Genomic DNA, 20874 nt, shown 5'->3' with positions numbered 1-20874 from the left:
ACAGGCAATGTGAGGGCTCACTCTCCACTCCGCACTGCACTGCACAGGCAATGTGAGGGCTCACTCTCCACTCCGCACTGCACTGCACTGCAAGGCAATGTGAGGGCTCACTCTCCACTCCACTCCGCACTGCACAGGCAATGTGAGGGCTCACTCTACACTCTGCACTGCACTGCACAGGCAATGTGAGGGCTCACTCTCCACTCCACTCCGCACTGCACAGGCAATGTGAGGGCTCACTCTCCACTCCACTCCGCACTGCACAGGCAATGTGAGGGCTCACTCTCCACTCCGCACTGCACTGCACAGGCAATGTGAGGGCTCACTCTCCACTCCACTCGGCACTGCACTGCAAGGCAATGTGAGGGCTCACTCTCCACTCCACTCGGCACTGCACTGCAAGGCAATGTGAGAGCTCACTCTCCACTCCATTCGGCACTGCACTGCAAGGCAATGTGAGGGCTCACTCTCCACTCCACTCCGCACTGCACAGGCAATGTGAGGGCTCACTCTCCATTCTGCACTGCACGTCTTCCCTGGAAGACACTACTTATGTCCCAGATTTGAGCCTGCTTGCACAGCTGCAAGGAACATGTGTGTGTGTGGGGGGTGTCTTTAAGGAAGGAGGTCCACGAAGTTACGTAACGTTTTTACTGTGTCAACACAAGCAGCTCAGCTAATAAACTCCTGACAAGACTTTAAAGCCCTCCAGGCATGAACCATTTCCCAGCTTCTGTTATATGAATTTGACTGTCCGGTAAGGCAACAGAAAACTATCTTACATGGCTGTTGCTCTACAACCTGCAGCAAGACCATCAAGCCCTGTGAGACCCATCCATTGGCCTGGGAACACAAAGGGTTGGATCAAGACAGGGCTGCTGTTCAGCGTCCCAAGATGATGCCTGGCCCCCTCATCTCAGCCATTCTCCAGTCATTCCGCACCTAGGAGGTGCTAAGCTTATTCTGGGTGTAGCTCTCAGACCTGGCAATGAGTGAATTCTCTAGAAAGCACCCACCAGGCATGTCAACATACTCATGGGATGGGGAGAACAAGAGACAGGAAGGTTTTGTTTGGGCCACCCTTCACCTTAGACTTCAGTTTTCCTAACTGCAAAAAAAGACACTGAGCCCTGTCCCCAGGAGTCTGGAGAGATCCTGAATAAGGCTGCGCAGACTGCACTCACAGGTGGCAGGTGACATGTGATTAACAGAGTGACCTGAGATGGTCAAGGTGTGCCTGCTGAACCCCCCAAGTGTGATAAAACCAAGCTGTGGCTCCATGTGCTTTCCTCAGAAAGCTTGGGGCTGGTGGCAACAACAAGCGTAGGCCGTGGATCCGCAGACCGGGCAGGTGCTGGCGATGGCCAGGGTGTGGCTGTAAACAGCAAGTTTTATGGCTGCATGGGAAGTCTCTTGGCTCACTGTGGCTGGGTGGCTTTTCCACCAGTCTTCCTCACAAGTAACCCTCAATTCCCAGAACTTCTGACTCGAGGAACACCCGCTCCCATCTCACCAGAACCCCTGGAGTCCACATCAGCCTCTGCAGAGGCAAGCTCTCTTTCCCTGCTCCTCTGGGTCTATGCACATCTTGCCTTCTGTACTTAAACAAACTGGCTCATCTCCCTTCTCACTAAATGGGAACTCATATAGCACCCAACTGTATACGCAACTCAACATGGCAGTAACAGAGTGGGGAGGAGAAGTAAGTGGTCGGGGAAGAAGCAGGCTCCTAAGTTCAGGCTCCAGGACAAAGCTGGGAAGCAGAAAGCCAAGGCCACCTTCATCCTTGCAGCTCCCTTCATGCAGACCACCCAGCTGTGGCGCTCTCACATCTGCCTGGTTCTTCCCTCTGGTCAAGCTTTCCCAGCATATGCCCAGTTCCCTGGATCCCGTCCTCCTGGCCATTCTTTCCAGCACCTGCCTAGCCCCCTCCAGGCCAGAGTGGCTAGACCCAGAAAGCAGTGAGCCTGTCTGCTGCCACCTGGTGGAAGCAGAAGGTGCACCGCCCCCCCACTTAGACCTCCAGGCAGGCTTCCTTCTCTACTCTAAATCCAGATGCTACTCCACCCTCAAAGGGTTGGGGCGGCCACGCCTTGTGCTCCTCCAGGGCACCACTGTATGAGAAGGAGGACTCTAGTGGAGACAGGGAGTCTATGACTAACTGGTACAACTGTCTCTTGTGCAGGTGAGGCACATAGTCATGTGTCTGAACACATGGTGACACACTCACCAGTCCAAAGCACAGCTAGAGGAGCCACAGGGTAAACAGAAAAGCCGCCCAGGGCTCCATCTCATCACAGCCATGATACCAACACACCTAGGGCTGGAGGAGGAAGGTCACAAAGAGCGAGCCTGCTTCACAAGGCCAGAGTGCCCACACACAGGAGAGCTAGCTGTGAAGGGGATCCTGAGGGTGTTTGTGTCAGGGGAACTTCTCAGCCTCCTCCACCTGTACTAACCTCATGAACAGTCGCAGTGACAATGACTGAAAATAGTAAGAGCACCTTACTCAACACCAGCTGAGTCTCCAAGCTCTCTACCCACAGGTTCTACCACAGCTCTGGGGGACCAAACAGGACAAAGAACTTCCCATCTTTACACCCTTCAGGGAACGAAAGGGAGTGTCTGACACACACCTCATGAGTGACAGGGAGCACTCACCTGCTAGAGCTGAATTTCAGGACTCTGTTCACTTGACTGAGAACACACAACTCCGGTTGTGCCCAAACTATCATGCTCCTAACAGCCTATGTGGAATGCATGAGCAGCACAGACGGGACCTCTTAGCAAGAAAACACCAGGGGCACCACACAGTGTCAGAGAGCAGACCCGCAAATCTCTCCTCGTTAGCATTTCTCATGGAGCTAAATGTGCTGTAATAAAACGGCTATTAACACACTTACACTGATGATGGCACAGCTCGCTGGAGCCTGAATTAACCTTTCAAATGAGGGTGGAGGGCTGGGATGCAGCAGCTCACAGCAGACCCAGTGGGTCACACTCCTGGGGATGGATGTGCAGCCGGGTGTTGGGGAGCACGGTGGGAATCAACACAGGACCCAAGTGGGTCTCCAATATTCATGGGTTTGGTCCATTCTGCCAAGAAAGTCAGTGAGGGCTACTCCAAGCAAGGACAGTGCAGGCCCAGTGCACCTGGTGAGAATCTCACAGGCAGGAAGAACAGGAGGGCGCCTGGAGCATGGCTTCCTCACCATGGCACAGCCTTGTCACCAGCCATCCCCAGAGCTAGAGCTCAGCAGCTCCCACTCCTGTCACTCTCCAATCTTCCCGCTGAGAGCTTGTAGCCATCCTCACGGCTGTGGGATCAAAAGGGCATCCTTAGTGTCCCAGACGTGGTACAGTGATGTCAGGAGCTTCTGACTACTCTCTCACAAGAACCCACAACTCTCCACCTCACACCTAAAACACTACTTCATTCTGTGGTTATCATGGGTTTCATCTATATATTTGTTGGCTTGCTTCTGCAGTACTAAGGATTTAAGCAGGGACTCATGAAAGTTAACAGGTGCTCTACCACTGAGTCACACCTCAGCCCCTCACTGGGGGATTCTAGGCAGGTGCTCTACCACTGAGCCCTGCTCCAGCCCCTCACTGGGGGATTCTAGGCAGGTGCTCTACCACTGAGCCACACCCCAGCCCCTAGCTAAGCTATATCCTCCACTTTCTTTTTACTTAGGGCAGACATTAAGCTGCCCAGGCTGGCCTTAAAGTCACTTTATAGCCTAGGCTGACATGGAACTTACTACCCTCCTGCCTCAGTTTCCCAAGCAGCTTAGATTGTAGGCCTGTGCCACCAGGCCAGCTCACAGTTGTCTATTAAACGCCCCTCTCACCAAAGGTTCTGCATCCCTAGGGAAAGGCCCTGCTCAGTGTGGACTCCAGTGCTCTCTGGGAAATGCATGTGGCCCCATTCCACTCTGGCTGTCGCTTTGGACACTTCTCCAGGTAGACAACCAGGAGCACTGGCTGGGCAAGAGTCAAGCTGCCTACACAGGATGGCTGGCCCAGCGGCACCTCTCGAGTGTGTGCACATCACACCAAGGTCAAGGATTAGCCCAACAGGTGTGAGCATGGACACCAAAAGAGCTGACGGGCCACAGCTTGTGTCGCAGGCCTTGGCCCAGGACGTCTGCAGGTGGGTAGTGCTTCAGGGCAGACCTAGCTTTGTTCACAGGCACCTGGCAGCTCGGGCTCAGTCTTGGGCTTCTGGGCATCAGCTCTCTTGTCATTACAATGTGGGCAATGACAGCCCCGCTTCTAGGGTCACAGCCAGAGCCAAGCGCAGAGATACAACTGAAAAGTGGGTGCAGAGCAGGCTCAGGCAGCCTCTGGAGGCACAGCTGTGTGGATCTCCCGACAGGCAGTATCCACCTTGTCTTAGATGGTCATTTAGCTTCTCTTGAGAACTAAGCAACCTCCACCCCCTTATTGGAAGGTGAGCATGTGCTTCCCCCTGCATCTGGAGTGGTTTTCAGGGAAGCGCACCACAGGGAATACCAGCGCTTAGCAGGTAGGAGTCCTGCATTGGCACAGAACAGTCAGGAGGAGAGGCCAGATGTGGTCTGCACTGGTTCCCAGTGCCTAGCAGCCTACAGGGGCCAAAGAGTTATCTCTTCTTCAAAAGGGGACATTGTCTCTGCCCTCACTAAAGCAAAATGAGACTTCAGAAGACTCACAATACTGTAGGAGGTGACAGGGAGAGACAAGAAGCCACAGACTGCTTGGAAGACACCCCTAGACAGGAACACCACAGGAACATGCAGTGAGAGGAAGCAGGCTTCCACGGGGACCACATGGCTACATGGCATAGATCGTCCTCAAGGCACCTGGCAACAACTTGAGCTGGCAGAGGCCTTGCCTCACCCTGAATCCCCTTAACACCCACCTCTGCTGCCTAGGGTTGCCTGGAAACCTCTGACCTCCAAGTGCCATAGAAGTAGAGCAGGTATCAAAATAATCCCCATGGCTGCACCCCCCCGACATGGTCCCCACTCATCCACGGCACCCACTTACCTCCATCTCCGAGCTGTGGGCATGCACCTTCTGAACCATGTCCTCGGCCTCCCACATGCGCTGTGTCAGCTGGGCTGAGTACTCGGCCTGGGTCAGCTCACTGTCATAGGATCCCAGGATGGCACGCATGCCGTCTCGCTCCTGAGGACACAGACAGACAGATCAGGTGGGGATGGTGTGTGAGGTAGCTTGGGGGGAATACAGAGATGGGAGCCTCAGAGATCCCTGCATGTGGAACTCAATAAGCTCAGGACTGCGCCCTGGTTCCGTATGCCAGTGGTGCACACCTCCAAAGAGCCCGAAACAGAGAGAAACCCAGGCATGCAGAGTTCCAGACTCAGTTTCAGTGGGTCAGCGAAGGCAGAAGTCAAGCCTGCCAGCACCACACTCCAACACTGCTGGGGAGGATACTGACTTGATGTGACTCCTGAGCAGTGACACGCAGAACAAGAACACAAGCCTGGTGAGCGAGCACTGCCCTATCTGAGCACTCAAAACCCATAGCTCTGTCCTAACTAATGCACTAAGTGCCCAGAGACACTATGGCTCCAGAAACAGCTGAGGTCTCTCAGCTAGAACCTCACCTCCACAGAGAACCCACAGACACATGAGGCCGCCGGCCTGTCCAGCCATGCCCAGCACTCCCGCCTTCGCACTCAGTGGAGTGGGAGTGGCAGCTGGAGTTCTGGCTAACCCTCGGTTGGTCTGTGCACACTAGAGATCCTAAGCTTGACAGACTGAACCAGAAAGCTAGCAGTGGACAGATGCTGCCAAGACTAGGACCCAGGTTCCCTTGAATGCTAAAGAGACCTGTCACAGGGGCTGAATGGAAACACACTCCACCCTGCCAGGAGGAAGACCACAGACATGCAGCCTGCCCTGTGTGGGCAGTCAAGATGCTCTGGGGGCCACATATGGAGCACAGCACTGTTGGGGAGCCTGGCCTCCCCAGACAGCTTACTGCATTCTCTCTTTCTCCATGACTCGGGTTCTTAGGTATGGCCCCAAATCTGCAGTGCCACTGGGCTCCTCTGGACACAAATTTCACTCCTAGGAGGTCCAGCCCAAACTTCCAGGTTCAAGCTGGGGACTCCCCCTACCCTGATGTCACCTCCCAAGAGCTCAATGGAGTACACAAGTGGGGGTGAAAATTCCTTCCTCCAGAGGTGCAGGTCTGCCAGGACCCAGTTTTACCAACCTCCTCTGAACATCACCTTGGGTAATGTGATGACGCTCTGCATCCTGCAGGTCTAAGCAAGCCCAGCTCTGTGCTTCTAACCGGAACCTGAGGCATCCCTGCTGATACGCTTGGTACCTTCTGCTTGAGCTTTGCCCATTCATGCAGCCAGCAATGAGGATGCAGAGGACAGACAGCATAGCTCAGGAAGGAGGGGACAGCTCCTACTCTAAGAAGTAGCTTCCAACCCCAGCTCTGCTCTGTGGCCAGCTATCTAGTCACCCCAAGTTTCAAGTTCTCCCTCAGCAAGAAAGCGGTCACAAGGGTAGCTATGTGGATCAATACTGCTATGGACAAAGTGTCCAGTGAGCTGTCCTGCAGTCAACTGGTGCTCATGAAAACAATAGGATTTTATTACCATTGGCAAGTGCTGTCTCAGGATGATGGACAGGACATGGCTCTTATATACTCCCGCATACCCACGCTCAGAGTGGCCCCCACAACCTTGTACTATGTCCCTGGCCAGTGGTTTCTTCCCACGTGACCTGAAACATCTATCCATACGAGAAGAGGCTCAGGGGGGAATTATGACCTTCACGGACCAGCTCCCTCGGACCACATGGGCACCAGGAGCAGCACCAGCAGCCATCAAGGACTTTCCAATGTGGCTGAGGTCCTGACTGTGTCATCCGGACTCAGTCACCCTCAGCACCAACATTGCCTATCTATAAGCCCCTAATATTTAAGAGCATTCTCCCCTTGGCCCATGGGCCTCCAAAGCCTCGTCTGGGCTCTCTTCTCTCCCAGGCAGGGGATCCAGTTATCACCTCGGCACAGAATTCATAATTAGTGAGTGCCAAAAAATTCAATAAGTGAGAAATTAAAGTTCCAAATCCAGCTGGAACTGGTCACAGGTCTGGGGGCGATCTATTTCCGTGGGAAGGTTTATGAAGTGCCATAACTTTATTGAAATCCTATATCTTCCCATTGACTTTTATCGTCTCGAGCTGGTTACCCAAGTTATCATTAGCAGAGTGTCAATGCCACGAGAGGCCGGGCGGGGGATTTCCTTTCATCAACAAACTGTAATTGTCTCTTTTATTGATCGGTAAATCTCCCCGCTGCCACCTTTCGCTGGGCTTCTCTCTTCCAGTGTTTCCAGGCTGGCGCAGAAGAAAAATAGAACCAGAGAAGTTTGTTGTTGTCTTTTCAAGGAATGGCCATCACAGTGAGAGTATTGTGTAGTGCAACTGAGTAACAGCTCTTTAGTGAGCGATGCCACTCGAGCGGGCACAGGTGATTCATCGCAGCACAAATCAGCGCCTGGGTGGTGCCCACAGAGCCCTAAAGACCTGCTCGCCAAGCACCAAACAAAATGGCATTTTCCACTGAGTGCTTCTCCTCGGGTACAGAACAATCCTGTTTGAAAGCAATCAAATTTGCTCACCGCATAATTAATGGCAAGGAGAGAGTACTAGCAGACAGTCTTCCTGAGGAAGTCATTAACTGAGGGTGGGGCCTCAAGACCACCTGAGACAATCAGAGGGGATGGGTGGCCTTCTGGGCAGTGCCTCTCTGGGTCAGGACAGGCCAGCGGCCATCCTAGCTGTCAGACAGCCAATGGTGACGAACTTGAGTAAAAACCTGGTGGTATCATACAGTGGTATAGAGGAGCCAGAAAGATGGCTCAATGGGTAAAGGGTTTGTTGTACAAACATAAGGACCTGAGTTTGGTTCTCAGAAGCCATGTAAAAAGCCAGGTGTGGTGAGACATGCTAGTTATATTAGCACTGGTAGGGTGGCTACAGGAAAACTTCCAGGGCTGGCTGATCAGCCAGACTAGGACTCTGTGAGAGACTGTGTCTTAAAGGGGTGGGGGCTGGCAAGATAGTTCAATGAGTAACTACCAACCCTGAGGATCGGAATTTGATGTCTGGGACCCACATGGTGGAGGAGGGACCTGAGTCTTGCAAGTTGTGGTCTGACCTACAGGGCATGAACATATATACATACACACACGGGGGGGGGCGGATTATGCACACATGGGGATGGCTAACTAAAGCTATGTTACATGGCCATTTTCAACTCACTCCTAGCTAGAGAGAGTAATGACAGACCCAAAGAAAGGACTTCTTTCACGTCTAGATGATGAACCATAAGTTAACTGGGTGCATTTATAGAAGCATGGGTAACCGGCGCAGCTGCATCACCGAAAAGTTCACCCAAGCATGCTGATGACCCCACAAAGCTTTATCCTTAGAGCTCCCCACACAGCTTGCTGGCAGCTCCACCAGAGTCTCCTCTCCCCAGCAAATGCTTCCTGCTAATAAAACCCTGGGGGGGGGGGGCGCTCTGATGCCATGTCTCCTGCTTATATAACCCTGGGGCGGGGGGGGGGACTCTGGAGCCATGTCTCCTGATTATATAACCCTTGCGGGGGGATGACTCTGGAGCCATGTCTCCTGTGGTTTCCTGAGTCATAACCCCAGACTCCACCCCACACCCTACCTGAGCCACCTCCCTCCCTCCACAGGTGAATGTTTCAATCTGGTAAGTGCTGCATACAAAACTATTAAAGAACTCCAGGGCTTCACAGTGGTTTTCTAGAAGGGAAACTGAGGCATACACATACAGTCACTTGTTTCAGGACCCAGGAACTCCAAATCACTGCCTTCTGGAACCTGAGCCTCTTGACAATGTCCTTTCCTCCATGGCAACATTTAGGAGGGACTCAATCAGCCAAGCCAGAAGGGGCCACAGATGACCATCACAGGACAAGCAACAAACATGGGGTACAGGAATCAGTATCCCTGCTCCTGTATAACACTGGATGCCCCGCAAGAGCGCTGTGTGACTGTCACTTATCTTTCACCCACCAATGAAAGTTCACTAACCTGGCTTTGGCATGGAGAAGGCCCATTTAAGCCCATGGAGGTCATAATAGCACAGCCCACTGGGCCTTGGGGCAGAGGATGCAAGAACAGGCCAGGGGCCAGAGTGCTAAAAAGACAGCAGGTGGTTACAGGTGACCATAACATGCAGGCTGCACCTGGTGCATGCAAAAAAGTACACCCCAGCCAGAGGGCAGTGTAGGTGGTTCCCACGGGGCCTGGCCAGAGAGCAAGACATGAAGACCACACAATAGTTTCTTTCTGTAGCTGTGATGGAACACCACAACCAAAAGCAACTATGGAAGAAAGGATTTGTTCTGTCTTAAGGTTCCAGAGGAAAAGTCTATAATGGGATAGGGGTGAGGGGAACAGGAAATCACATCTTCAAGAGCAAACACCAAAAAGAACACAAACTAGAAGTGGGCAAATCTGTACACTCTCTAGGCCTGTACCCAGTGTTATGCTCCTCAGCAAGGCCCCGCCTCCTCAAGTTCCACAACCTCCCAAATCAGTGCCACCAAGCAGAGACCAAATGTTCAGATATATGAGCTTACAGGGGACATTTCTCATTCAGACTACTACACAGCCCAAGCCAGGGAATAGTTCTTCACCAGCCTCCAGTGCACCATGGGAAAGAGGGGACAACGTGGAGAAGAGGACCAGCCTGCAGTCTGATGCCCCTCCAGAGAACAAGCCAGAACTCATGCCAAAAACTTCAAGGACAATGCTGGCAGGACATCGCTTTGCTCCGTGCCCCAGAGAATAAAATCTGTCTCCCTGAGCCTTGAGATACTGGACTATCAGGTAAGAGGCAAGGAGCCCACCCCCTCGAGGTGACACAGCAGTCTGCCGTGTGGGTGTATGCGTCACTGCCATCCTCTACTTTCTCTTATCATGGATGCTTTCTCCGTGTCAAACACCCCTGCTTGAAGTGAACATGAGTGACCCTCAAGGCCAGTGCACATGCTGCTCTGAAGCCCAGCTCAGGCTGCAGGGGAGCCTGGTGCTGGACGGATAATAAAAGGCTCAAGGCAACCCTCGTCACTTCCCACCCTCACCAAAAGGGTTGGAGGTACCTGTGTGTCAGCCTAGGAGTCTCTCCCCATTCCCAGAGGCCCCTCCACCCTGCAGAGCAGCTGGGAGCAGAACCTACACTCAGTGCAGGCAATGCCCCTTTCCCTCACTCCTTTCTTCTCTTCTCTCCCCTCCTCTCAGCTGCCCCTCCCATCCTCCCCTGCCAGTGCTGACTCACTGGGCCGCCCACTCATTGCAGTTCTGACTGAAAAGCCTCTGAGGGCCTCTATGCAGGGACGCTCTCCGCAGGCATCCTGCGGTCCTTCCGCTGCCCCCATGGCCTCGCTCCTTGTCTGGGCTCCTCCACTCAACTCTTAGTCACCTCACAAGGCTTTCTTATGAACAAATAAATCATGCCTGCAAAGAGCTTTCCCAATTAGCTCCCAGCACCAGCAGCTGCGGAAGTCCACCCAACTCTGGGAATCCCGGCCCTGCTTACTTCTTTCAGGGCCACTCATGGGGCACTCCAAGAGAAGTGCGCTAGAGGCATGGAGGCCTCCACAGTGCAACCAGTACCTGGTAGGCAACAGAAGCCCTTCTTTTAACAAGTTTATCTCCATCAGAAGAACGTGGCTGTACCCCACCCTAAAAGAGATGAACAGATGGGGGTGCCCATGGCTCCCTACCAAGCGTCCTGGCTCCATTACCTCTAGCTCTAGCTATGCCCCCAGCCCTGTGCTCTTCCACTTGCCTCACCATAAGGGAGTCTTCAAGGTCTTTAGAGCTTTAAGTCTTCTCTAGAGGACCCAGGCCCTCTCTGTATCCATTCCAAGGGAATCTCAACACACCAGGCACACAGGCGACTTGGACAGAAGTCTGTCTCTAGAGTCAATCCTGGCATACACCCTGCACATTCACACTAGTGGGAAGAGGTTCCAGAAAGTAAGAAGGCCACAGGATACCATGTCACACTGGAGGTTGCATGTCTGTCGGAAGGTGCAGGTGCTTGAACAGCTGCAGTGGCCTTGTGAACCACAGGAGCTTCCATTCTGATCAGCCAGAGCTGCTCCTTGGTGCTCACGACAGCAGAGGCATGACTGACCAGAGCCCAAGCCCCAGTTCACAGGGAATAGGGATGTCTAGACTAAGTATAGTCCCATCAGGGTTTTCTGGCTGTTTCCTTTTGGAACATTCTAGAACCGTAAGCATGAGAAAAGCCTGCTTTCAGGGTCAAAAGAGAAGAAAAGGCCCTACATGGTACATCCAGCCTGACAGAGGACATCAGACAACAAGCCAGGCCTGGTGACACCAACCAACACAGTACCACCTCCACCTATCTCTGTGAGGGGTGGCTGCTCACTCCCAACCACGGAACTGTCCTCTTGAATTCCCAGGGCTTCACTGACCAATCATGACCCAAGTGAGCAGTGAGTAACCACGTGAAGTAATCGACCAATTACAACCATGGGTGATGAGGCTATACAGAGTGAACATGGGTCCCAAGAGAAACCTCCCTGCAAAGCCACAGGCCACCAAGGTCTGGGATAACAGGACTCAAACAGGAGAGGAGCAGGGTTTGCAGTGCCAGATCAGCTGGGCAGCCAGGTGAGGGCCCCGGAGAGAACAGCCCCTGGCCACAGTGACAAACTTCTAGTAAAACCCATCACCACACTGAGGATGGCTGCCATATGCATGCCACCTTGATGCTGGGTAGATGGGAAGACCCAGGAAAGTCTATTGCTGAAAGTCTGCAGTCACAAACCTACATGCAAAACCTGTGAGCTAGAGATAGATAACTATCAAATCACACACCATGTCAAGCCCAGATGGACATACCGGCAGAAGGTACAGAGAAGACAGAATCAATCCACTCATCAAAAACCTTCTCGAGGTGAATCAAAGGCTGGCAAGGAGGAAGTGGAAACAGCCATCCTTCCACACTCGTTTCATCGCTGTGAGATCTAGTGAGTTACACTGTGGCTCCTCTGAGAGTCTTAAATCAGAGTTCAGGGAGAAGTGGCACTAAGAGAGAAAGGTTACCTTTGGGCTGCAGGATGGTTAATCTTGGCTGGCAACATGACTTGATCTGGGATGAACTGAAGGACAAACTGCTGATAGACCTGTGGGGACTTGCTTGAGGTGATTTTCAGTGGAAAAGCCTGCTCTTCCAGCAGCGGCCCAGATAAAAGGAGGTCCCAGAAGAAAGCTCAGCTCTCTGCCAGTTTGCTTTTGTGCCTTGCTGGCAAGTTCATCTGCCCTGTGGTTGCTGCACTTCTTCACTGAGATCAGAACTGCAGCTTCCTCAGGCTTCCCACATGGACTAAAGAGCAATGACTCTCCAGGAATCTGGGCCTCTAGGTCCAGACGGAGACTGCTGAGACCACCCAGCTCTGTGGGCTCTTGAACAGCTTGCTGGCCCTCATTTCTGCAATTAAGGCAAATACTACACTGCCCAGACCACCTTGTACAAGTCATCCCTAGAAAGCAGGAGTGGGGCCAGGATACAGTAACTGCAATACAGAAACCATGCAGGGAGAACAGGGAGGGCCTGAGGGAAAACTCCAGTAAATTCAAAGCAATGAAAAAAAAAAAACATAACTATGATATTTTTAAGTGGTACAGATAAAGGACTAAATAGGAATATAGAAATTCAAATGGGAAGAATAAATGCTGAAGACAAACTAAATATGCTGATTAAAAGACAAAGCTCATACTGTGTAGAAAAGCAAGAGTCCACTACAGAGTATTTCCAGAAAATAAATAGTGCGAAGAAGGCAGCCAAGGAGAGTGGAAGCCCCGCCTACACTCAACAAGATCCAACTGAAGGCCGAGAACTCAGAGTTGGGTGTCTCTCTAAGGCTCAAGTCACCAGAACAATATGAGCTGCTAATGAGAGGGGGGCAGTGCCAGCCATCACTGATACAAAATGGCAGATGTCAATGCCCATCAATGACAAATCAAGCTGACAGCCAGGGGTTAGAAAACCGAACACCAATGTGAAAAACTCCAACCCAAGACACAGTTGCTATGCTACACACACACATTCAATCTGGGGCTAGCCCTAGCCTGCGTGAATACTCCAAGCCAGGAAGAAACCCTTGTGCCAAAACAATGTAAGGTGTTAGCCACTCTCAAACCTCAAGGGACAGCTAAAAACATTAATAAGTGCTACAACACAGAACACAAATTCCATATGAAGAATCATTGAGAGCTACTTCAGAAAAGGGAAAATGGTTATCCTGAGAACCAGTCCTGGAAAGACTGTGAACAACGTCTAATACATTTGTGAAGTTAAAAAAAAAAAAATTCCAGCAAGCAGAGGTTAGATAAGACTTCCTAAAGGAAGCATGATATCACAAGGACAGGGCCGGCATGGTGCCTCTATGGGCTGCTGGGCAGGCCCAACAGCTGGAATACGAATCCCTAGAACCGAGGCAGGCACCGGAGGTGGTGATGCATGTTTGTAATCACAGCACTCTCAGTGCTAGGAAATGGGAGGCAGAAATGGGGGAATCACCAGGAGCCATGGACCAGGCTGCCTGAAGCACAAAGCAGTGCAGAGACCACACCAGAGATCCCGCATCACCAAGGATCAAGGGGAGAACTGACTCCTGAAACAAGTTCTCTAGCCATCATGTGTCCACGAGCACACACATTAACACACGATAAACAGGAAGGTACAAGAGCAACAGCATCCTGTCAGGAAGCACACAAGTGTGACGGAGACTGGAGCACTAGACTTTGAAAAGCCCCACCTACTAGGCGCCTGGCAAAGCTACCTGTCAAAGGGAAAGCAGAGAATGACTTGGGGCTTTGTGCCAGCATCAGGCCTTACCAACAGGAGTCCCCAGAGCCGGAGCACCAGAAAGGAAGGTCGGTCCTTCATGGAACAAGGATGAGAAGGAAAAGTGAGGACAGGACAGAGTTAATGACTTCTCCTTGGCCTTCATTTGTCTTCCAGAAGCTGCAGAGATGGCTCAACAGTCAAGAGCACAGACTGCTTGCTCCTCCAGAGGAGCAGAATTCAACTCCCAGAATCTAGGTTGGGCAGCTCAAAAGCATCTATAACTCCAGAGCCAGGGAATCTGATAACCCTTTCTGGCATCCACCAGCACCCAAAGCATGCACGCGCGCGCACACACACACAGACACACGTACACCTAAATATAATAAAAGTAAACGTTTAAAGTCAGCACATTAAGTGACTGTGGTGCCCCTGGGTGAGGGTTAAGGATGGTTCAGAGAGTTTGAGATCATCCCTTAACCTGTAAAGTGATTCAGTGCTGTCAACCTTAGACTAGATTATTCCTAAATGCCAATGACCAACATTTGGACATTCACTAAAACAAAACTAGTCACACCTACTGCTGTAGGCCTGTCATTCCCATTACTCTGGAGACTAAAGCAGAAAGACATCAAGTTCAAAACCAGCCTGATCTATAGAGTAAGGTCATGACCAGCCTAGAAAACTTAATAAGATTGGGCTCAAATAAAATGTTAAGAAGTGGACTGCACAGCAGGGTGTGACTCCAAAGTATAATGCTCACCTAGAATCCTACCCTCAGTGAAGGGCTGGAACATCTACCTAGAATCTCCCAGTGAGGGGCTGGGGTGTGGCTCAGTGGTAGAGCTCCTGCCTAGAATCCCCCAGTGAGGGGCTGGGGTGTGGCTCAGTGGTAGAGCACCTGCCTAGAATCCCCCAGTGAGGGGCTGGGGTGTGGCTCAGTGGTAAAGCTCCTGCCTAGAATCCCCCAGTGAGGGGCTGGGGTGTGGCTCAGTGGTAGAGCTCCTGCCTAGAATCCCCCAGTGAGGGGCTGGGGTGTGGCTCAGTGGTAGAGCTCCTGCCTAGAATCTCCCAGTGAGGGTCTGGGGTGTGGCTCAGTGGTAGAGCTCCTGCCTAGAATCCCCCAGTGAGGGGCTGGGGTGTGGCTCAGTGGTGGAACATTTGTCTAGCATATACAAGGTCCTAGGTCCAAGCTAATACAGGAGAAGAAAAAAAGCTGCCTAATTCATATGCTGCCAAACAGAGGCGGACCTGAATGATAAGAAATGTGCAATTAAAAGCAAACAAGGCAGATGAACTGGAGAAGATAAAGAAAAGGAAACAAAGAGCAGTGACCAAGCACAAAACGGGAACAAACATAGGGTATAAAGCAAACCATGTCAACAATCATTTTAAATGTGGATGATCTAAGCACACCAATTAATCTAAGCAGACCACTTTGGAAGACACTGTCAGAGTACATTAAAAAAACAAGACCTAATTATATGCTGTTTACAAGAAGTGGTCTTTGAACAAAAAGACACATCTATTAAAGGTAAATGGAGAACGATATACCATGCTAACTCCAATCAAAAGAGAGCAGGAAAGGCTAGAGCAGCAGTTCTCAACCCATGGGTCATACATGACCCCTATTGGGGGGGGGGGGGAGTAGCCCTTTCCCAAGGGTCACCTAAGACCATTGGAAAACACAGATATTTATATTATGATTCATAATAGGGGTGAAAATCACAGTTATGAGGAAGCAATGAAAATAACTTTATGGTTGGGGGTCACCACAACATGAGGAACTATATTTAAGGGGTGGCAGTGTTGGGAAAGTTGAGAACCACTGGGCTAGAGAGATAGCTCAGTGGTTAAAAGCACATCCTGTTCTAAGAGAGGTCCCGAGTTTGGTTCCTAACAATCACAACAGGCACCTCACAACCCTTTATAATTCCAGTCCTAGGGGAATCAACGCCTTCTTCTGGCCTCCAAGGTACCTACAACTCACATGAACATACAAAGATACACACTACATGTTTTTGAAAGAACTAGGGGAACTTTCTGCATGTCAAATGAACCAGGGAAAAGCACTGGAAAGGAGTCCGGCTCTGCAGTGATGAAGGGGTCACTGTGATGGGAAGACAAGCCCGCCCTCCACACAAACTCACTGACACTGGAGTGGCAAGACACACACAGCACAGGCAGATCAAACTGCACAGAGAGACAGATGGACCCCTGGTACATGTCAGACTTCAACACTTCTCTATCTGAAACAGGCAGAAAATCAGTAAGGACACCACTGACCCAAACTGCGCCATCAATCACCTGGCCTGACAGTGACAGAGTGTGTCGTACCCAGCAGCAGAACCCATGTTGCACCCAAGATTACAGGAAACACTTGCAGAGCAGTGCAATGGGGCCAGAAATGACATCACAGGAAATGGAGAAGAAAAGCATTTTTGGCCACCGAATTAAACTAGGCACTAGTTGCGAAAGAATCAGGGGTAGAGGTTCCCAAATGCATAGAAATTAACAAACCAACAAACCACTTCTAATTAATGTACAGGCAAAGGAACGGCTCAGGAGAAACTCAACAATGGTTTGGAACAATAAGAAGACAATACAACTTTACCACAAGTTGTGGAACACAGCAGATGCTGGACTCACAGGAAACTTGTGGCTCTACAAGCGTGTTTTACAAAGGTCTAAAAAAACTACCTTAGCTTCCAGGAGAGAAGCTACAAAAAAGAACGTGAGACCAAAACAAACAGAAGGAAAGAATAAAAGCTAAAACGGAAATGAGAGGAAATCCATACAGAAACTAGGAAAAGCAAAATGAAGGCTGGATTGTTGGAACAATCCAGGAGAAAAGCTCAAAAAGTTTAGCTAAGGGCTGAGGGCTAGGGAGCTGGCTCAGTAGGCAAAGCACATGCTGCCCAAAGTAAAGACCTGACTTCAAATCCCCAGAGCTCACATAAAGCCAGACATTGTATGTAATCCAAGTGTTCCTACAGCAAGCTGGGAGGGGAAAATGGGAGGATCCCAGGACCTCCTGGACCAGCAGGCTGGAGTAGCGGCAGTGAAAAGGAGCTGCTGCCTCCAACAAAGCAGGAGGCGAGGAATACCCGAGATTGCCCTCTGGCCTCTCTGTATGTGCTGTAGTGAATGCACACGTATGCTCACACACACATTATATACATACACACGCCAAAAGAGCCACACCCATGAGAACACTCAGGACTACCATAGGAAGCAGGTGCTGCTAGAGTTCACAATAGGCAAGCTTTACTTATTAAAACACAAATAAAAAATCACTATATTTCCCCTTTTTCTCTAAAATAAAAAGGCTATAACTAATATAAGAACAACTATATACAGTAAGTACAATAACTATATATAATATATGCAGGCAGTAATACATCAACAATGTGTAGCCCATTTGCATTTAGCGAATTTAAAGAAAATACTCCATATCTATCCTATCTTGATGAGTCCAAAGTCTTGTACCTAATTTACTTTTTAACATAACTTGCATTACCATCCAAAACTATCTTTTGATATCTTATACATTTTACACTTCTTTAATGAGTTTCTTTTCTGAGTCTTACAAAACAAGGAAAATTATAATAATAACTAGCTAGTCTTCAACTCCCTCAGAGACCCAAGAAAGAAATAATATTAACTGAACAAGCAGAAAGTGCAAGCAAACAACTTCCAAATAATGTGATAAATGACAGAAACAGTTGGCTGCCTGGACAGTCACCCAAAGTTCCTCTGCAATGTTGGAGCATCCATCTTCAGCCTAAAGGCCTAGAGTATTCAACGGACTTTTCTAGGAAGCAGGATTTTTGAAGGAGTGTCCCGCCTTGTCTTGACAAAGTTTGGCTCCCTCTCTTTTGTGTCCTGCTTGTTCCCTAAGGACAGCATAGTGTAAGCAAGCAGTCAAGGCAGGAGCATTTTCTTGCCCGGTGGCTTACTTTTGCCCCAAAGAAAACAACACTATGTGGAGTTTCTTCAATCCCCATTATCTTCTCATTAAAAAAAAAAAAAAGAACCTATGTTACTAAAACATCTTAAATGCCATATCCTGTAGATCTCTGAACTGTTTGAAGATGACCTGTCTATCTAAAAAAGTTCTTGTATGGATCCAGCTACCAAAACCCAATGAGGGAGGAACAGCACTTGGGCTCACCCAGGGCCTGCTCTTTCTTGATCCCAAATGTGAAACACAGAGTACAGTAGTGCTGTGACCAGGCCAGCTAGACATCCCTGTGGGGCTGAACCCGACAGTACCCCACCAGGCCATGGACTAATGAAACTGTTTAGTTTCTTGACTGAAACACACAGACTCCCACTGGATCTAAGTCTAATTGGTAAAACCATAATCACGACACCCCGGCCTCTTGCTAAAGGTCTCAACGTCGCCAATAGGCTGCAGTCCTGGTGTGTCATGTCCCTCAACTTATGGGTACACTGTAACCAGTTCTATCCTCTGCTGCTTTCCTGGAAATACAACTGGCCTGACCAAGGATGGTTACATCAGCCAGTCCCTGGGTGGGGTCTGCCCTGTCCCTGCTTTTGGAGTGACTCCCGACAGGAGTTCAGCTTGACAGGTCATCCTGTTTCTGTTAAGGAACTGAATTAGCCATAATGTGAAGCAACAGACGCATGAGGTCCCACTACATGGACCCTACTTGGTAATTCCATAGGAGAGACCAGTTCCCTACAAACCTTCAGTAGACAAAAGCAGGGTCCTACATGGCGCTCTTACAGTCAGGAACTTCAGCATGCACCTGCAGTCCCAGCTACTCTAGGGGCTGAGCTAGGAGGATTACTTGAGCCTAGCTTCGACAGCTTAGCAGACACACTGCATCTTTAGGAGGAGAGAAGGATTATAGAGCACAAGAATAAAAGTTAATGTAAGCTATGTACTTTTAGTAAGAAGGCAGTGATGGTGAGTTCCAATTACCAACTTTATTAAGGTCTCAAGGGGCTAGAGAGAGGCCTCAGTGGTTAGAGGTGTGCTGTTTTTACAGAGGGCCTGAGTTCCATTCCCAGCAACCACATCTGGCAGCTCCAAACTACCTGTAATTCCAGCTGCACGGAATCCCATGCCTTTCACCTCTGCAGCCACCTGCACTCACATGCACATACTCACCCTCCCCGCAAAAGGCACATGCATAAGCATCATTTTTATATTAATAAAAACAAGTGATGAAGGAAGAAAAATAAGGAGAGAGACAAAAAAGACAGAGAGAGAGAGAGAAAGAGAGAGAGAGACGAAGAGAGGAAGAGACAGAGAAAGATGTACCTGGGCATTTTTCTGGCACAGCTGTGGGTGGGCCAGTCAGTTTCTCCAGAGACGACTTACTGACTACATCAGCCCCTGGGCTGTGATTCACCCACACGTGAACACTTTGCCGTCTATTACAGTTGCTACAGTCACAGGCTGCTCCCACCACCTGCTCCCACCACCAAGCCTTCCAACCATACCATAACAAACTGAAACCAAAGTACACCCTTTCTGCTTCTTGGCACAGCTATGAATTAACTAAATAATACATACTGGTTCACTAATTGTGACAAACGAATCAGAGCAAAGCAAGAGAGTAGGGACAACTTCAAAGTTCAAACATTAATAAATGTATATATAAACAGCAATAGGGTTCTGTGCTACACAGCTGCAATCTCAACTCAAAAGCGGAAGCATGAGAACCAGAAGTCCAAGGTTAGCTTTGGCTACATAAGAAGTTCGAGACCAACCTGAGTCATGTGTCCTGAATCTCCGAACATGTGTACACAACAGTTGGTATGTACATCGGTGTATGTATATCTTCATATCATGTCAACATCCAGGAACATACGGCTGAGGAATCAAGCAGGAACAAATGGCTCGAGGGTGCCATAGGGAGAGAGGAATGTACTAATTTTTACTAGACTTTGATATTAACAGCCTATCTTCTCATCAGCAGTGGAGCCACTAAGAAGAATCACATAAAAGCACACCAGGTGACCAAGATAATAAGGAGAGAGAAAAACAGAAGGGAAAGTTTATTCTATGACAAAGTACAAAAACAGGAGGGGGGGGGTGGAAGCACAAACAAAAACACCAGTAAGATAGATAATTTAAATGCAAATGTGTTAAGCTGAGAACATAGCTCCACAGTAGAGCCCCTCTCAGAATCCCAGAGCAAGGAACAGACAGCCTTGCTCAGCAGTAGAGGGCCTGGAGTATGGCTATAGTGGTAGAATGCCTGCCTAAAACCCCAGTGAGGAGCTGGGGGTGTGGCTCAGTGGTAGAGCACCTGCCTAGAATTCCCCAGTGAGGGGCTGGGGGTGTGGCTCAGTGGTAGAGCCCCTGCCTAGAATCCCCCAGTGAGGGGCTGGGTGTGACTCAGTGGTAGAGCCCCTGCCTAGAATCCCCCAGTGAGGGGCTGGGGTGTGGCTCAGTGGTAGAGCCCCTGCCTAGAATCCCCCAGTGAGGGGCCGGGGTGTGACTCAGTGGTAGAGCCCCTGCCTAGAATCCCCCAGTGAGGGGCTGGGGTGTAGCTAAAGTGGTAGAGCACTTACCTTTCATGTGTAAGACCTTCGGTTCTTTCTGATTCATTCACAAAGGAATAGATTTCTCATTACATAAAAGAAACTAAACTAAATATTTCAACTTAGAAAAATACTGCCTGTCTGAATAAAGAACACTAAACCTATACTCCACTTATAAGAGAATGTTTATAACCAAATAATGAAGTTTCAAACGGAAGTTGGAAGAGCAAAGGGTGCAGATATAAATATGGAAGCTGATGGCCTCTACAGAACTAATCACAGGAAGAATCCACAGGCACAGATGAATTCACAGGCAGAGAACGAAGACTACTTTCAATCAGCGTGTGCCTCCTAGAACAACATCTAAGGACACAGGATGCTAACTGACAAAGCTAACAGAAGACAGGCTATCTACAAACAGTCAAACCACAGGAAGCTTCACTGGGGTACAC

The 20874-nt window shown here is 49.9% G+C and overlaps 1 protein-coding gene across 1 annotated transcript in view; it reads right to left on the bottom strand.

Annotated features, from left to right (window-relative positions):
• Nucleotides 1-20874, bottom strand: part of Mad1l1 (mitotic arrest deficient 1 like 1) — a 320097-nt gene that overhangs the window by 134579 nt on the left and 164644 nt on the right. The window contains exon 12 of the mRNA XM_041648485.1: nucleotides 5035-5175. Within this exon, the coding sequence (XP_041504419.1) occupies nucleotides 5035-5175 (141 nt within the window). The remainder of the gene's footprint in view (nucleotides 1-5034; nucleotides 5176-20874) is intronic.

This window comes from Microtus oregoni, unplaced genomic scaffold (assembly GCF_018167655.1).
Source record: "Microtus oregoni isolate MIOR12 unplaced genomic scaffold, Mior012 000003F_ref0000135, whole genome shotgun sequence".
NCBI classification, from domain to species: domain Eukaryota; kingdom Metazoa; phylum Chordata; class Mammalia; order Rodentia; family Cricetidae; genus Microtus; species Microtus oregoni.
The sequence above is the reverse complement of the archived record's forward strand: the minus strand, read 5'-3'. Positions and strand labels throughout refer to the sequence as shown.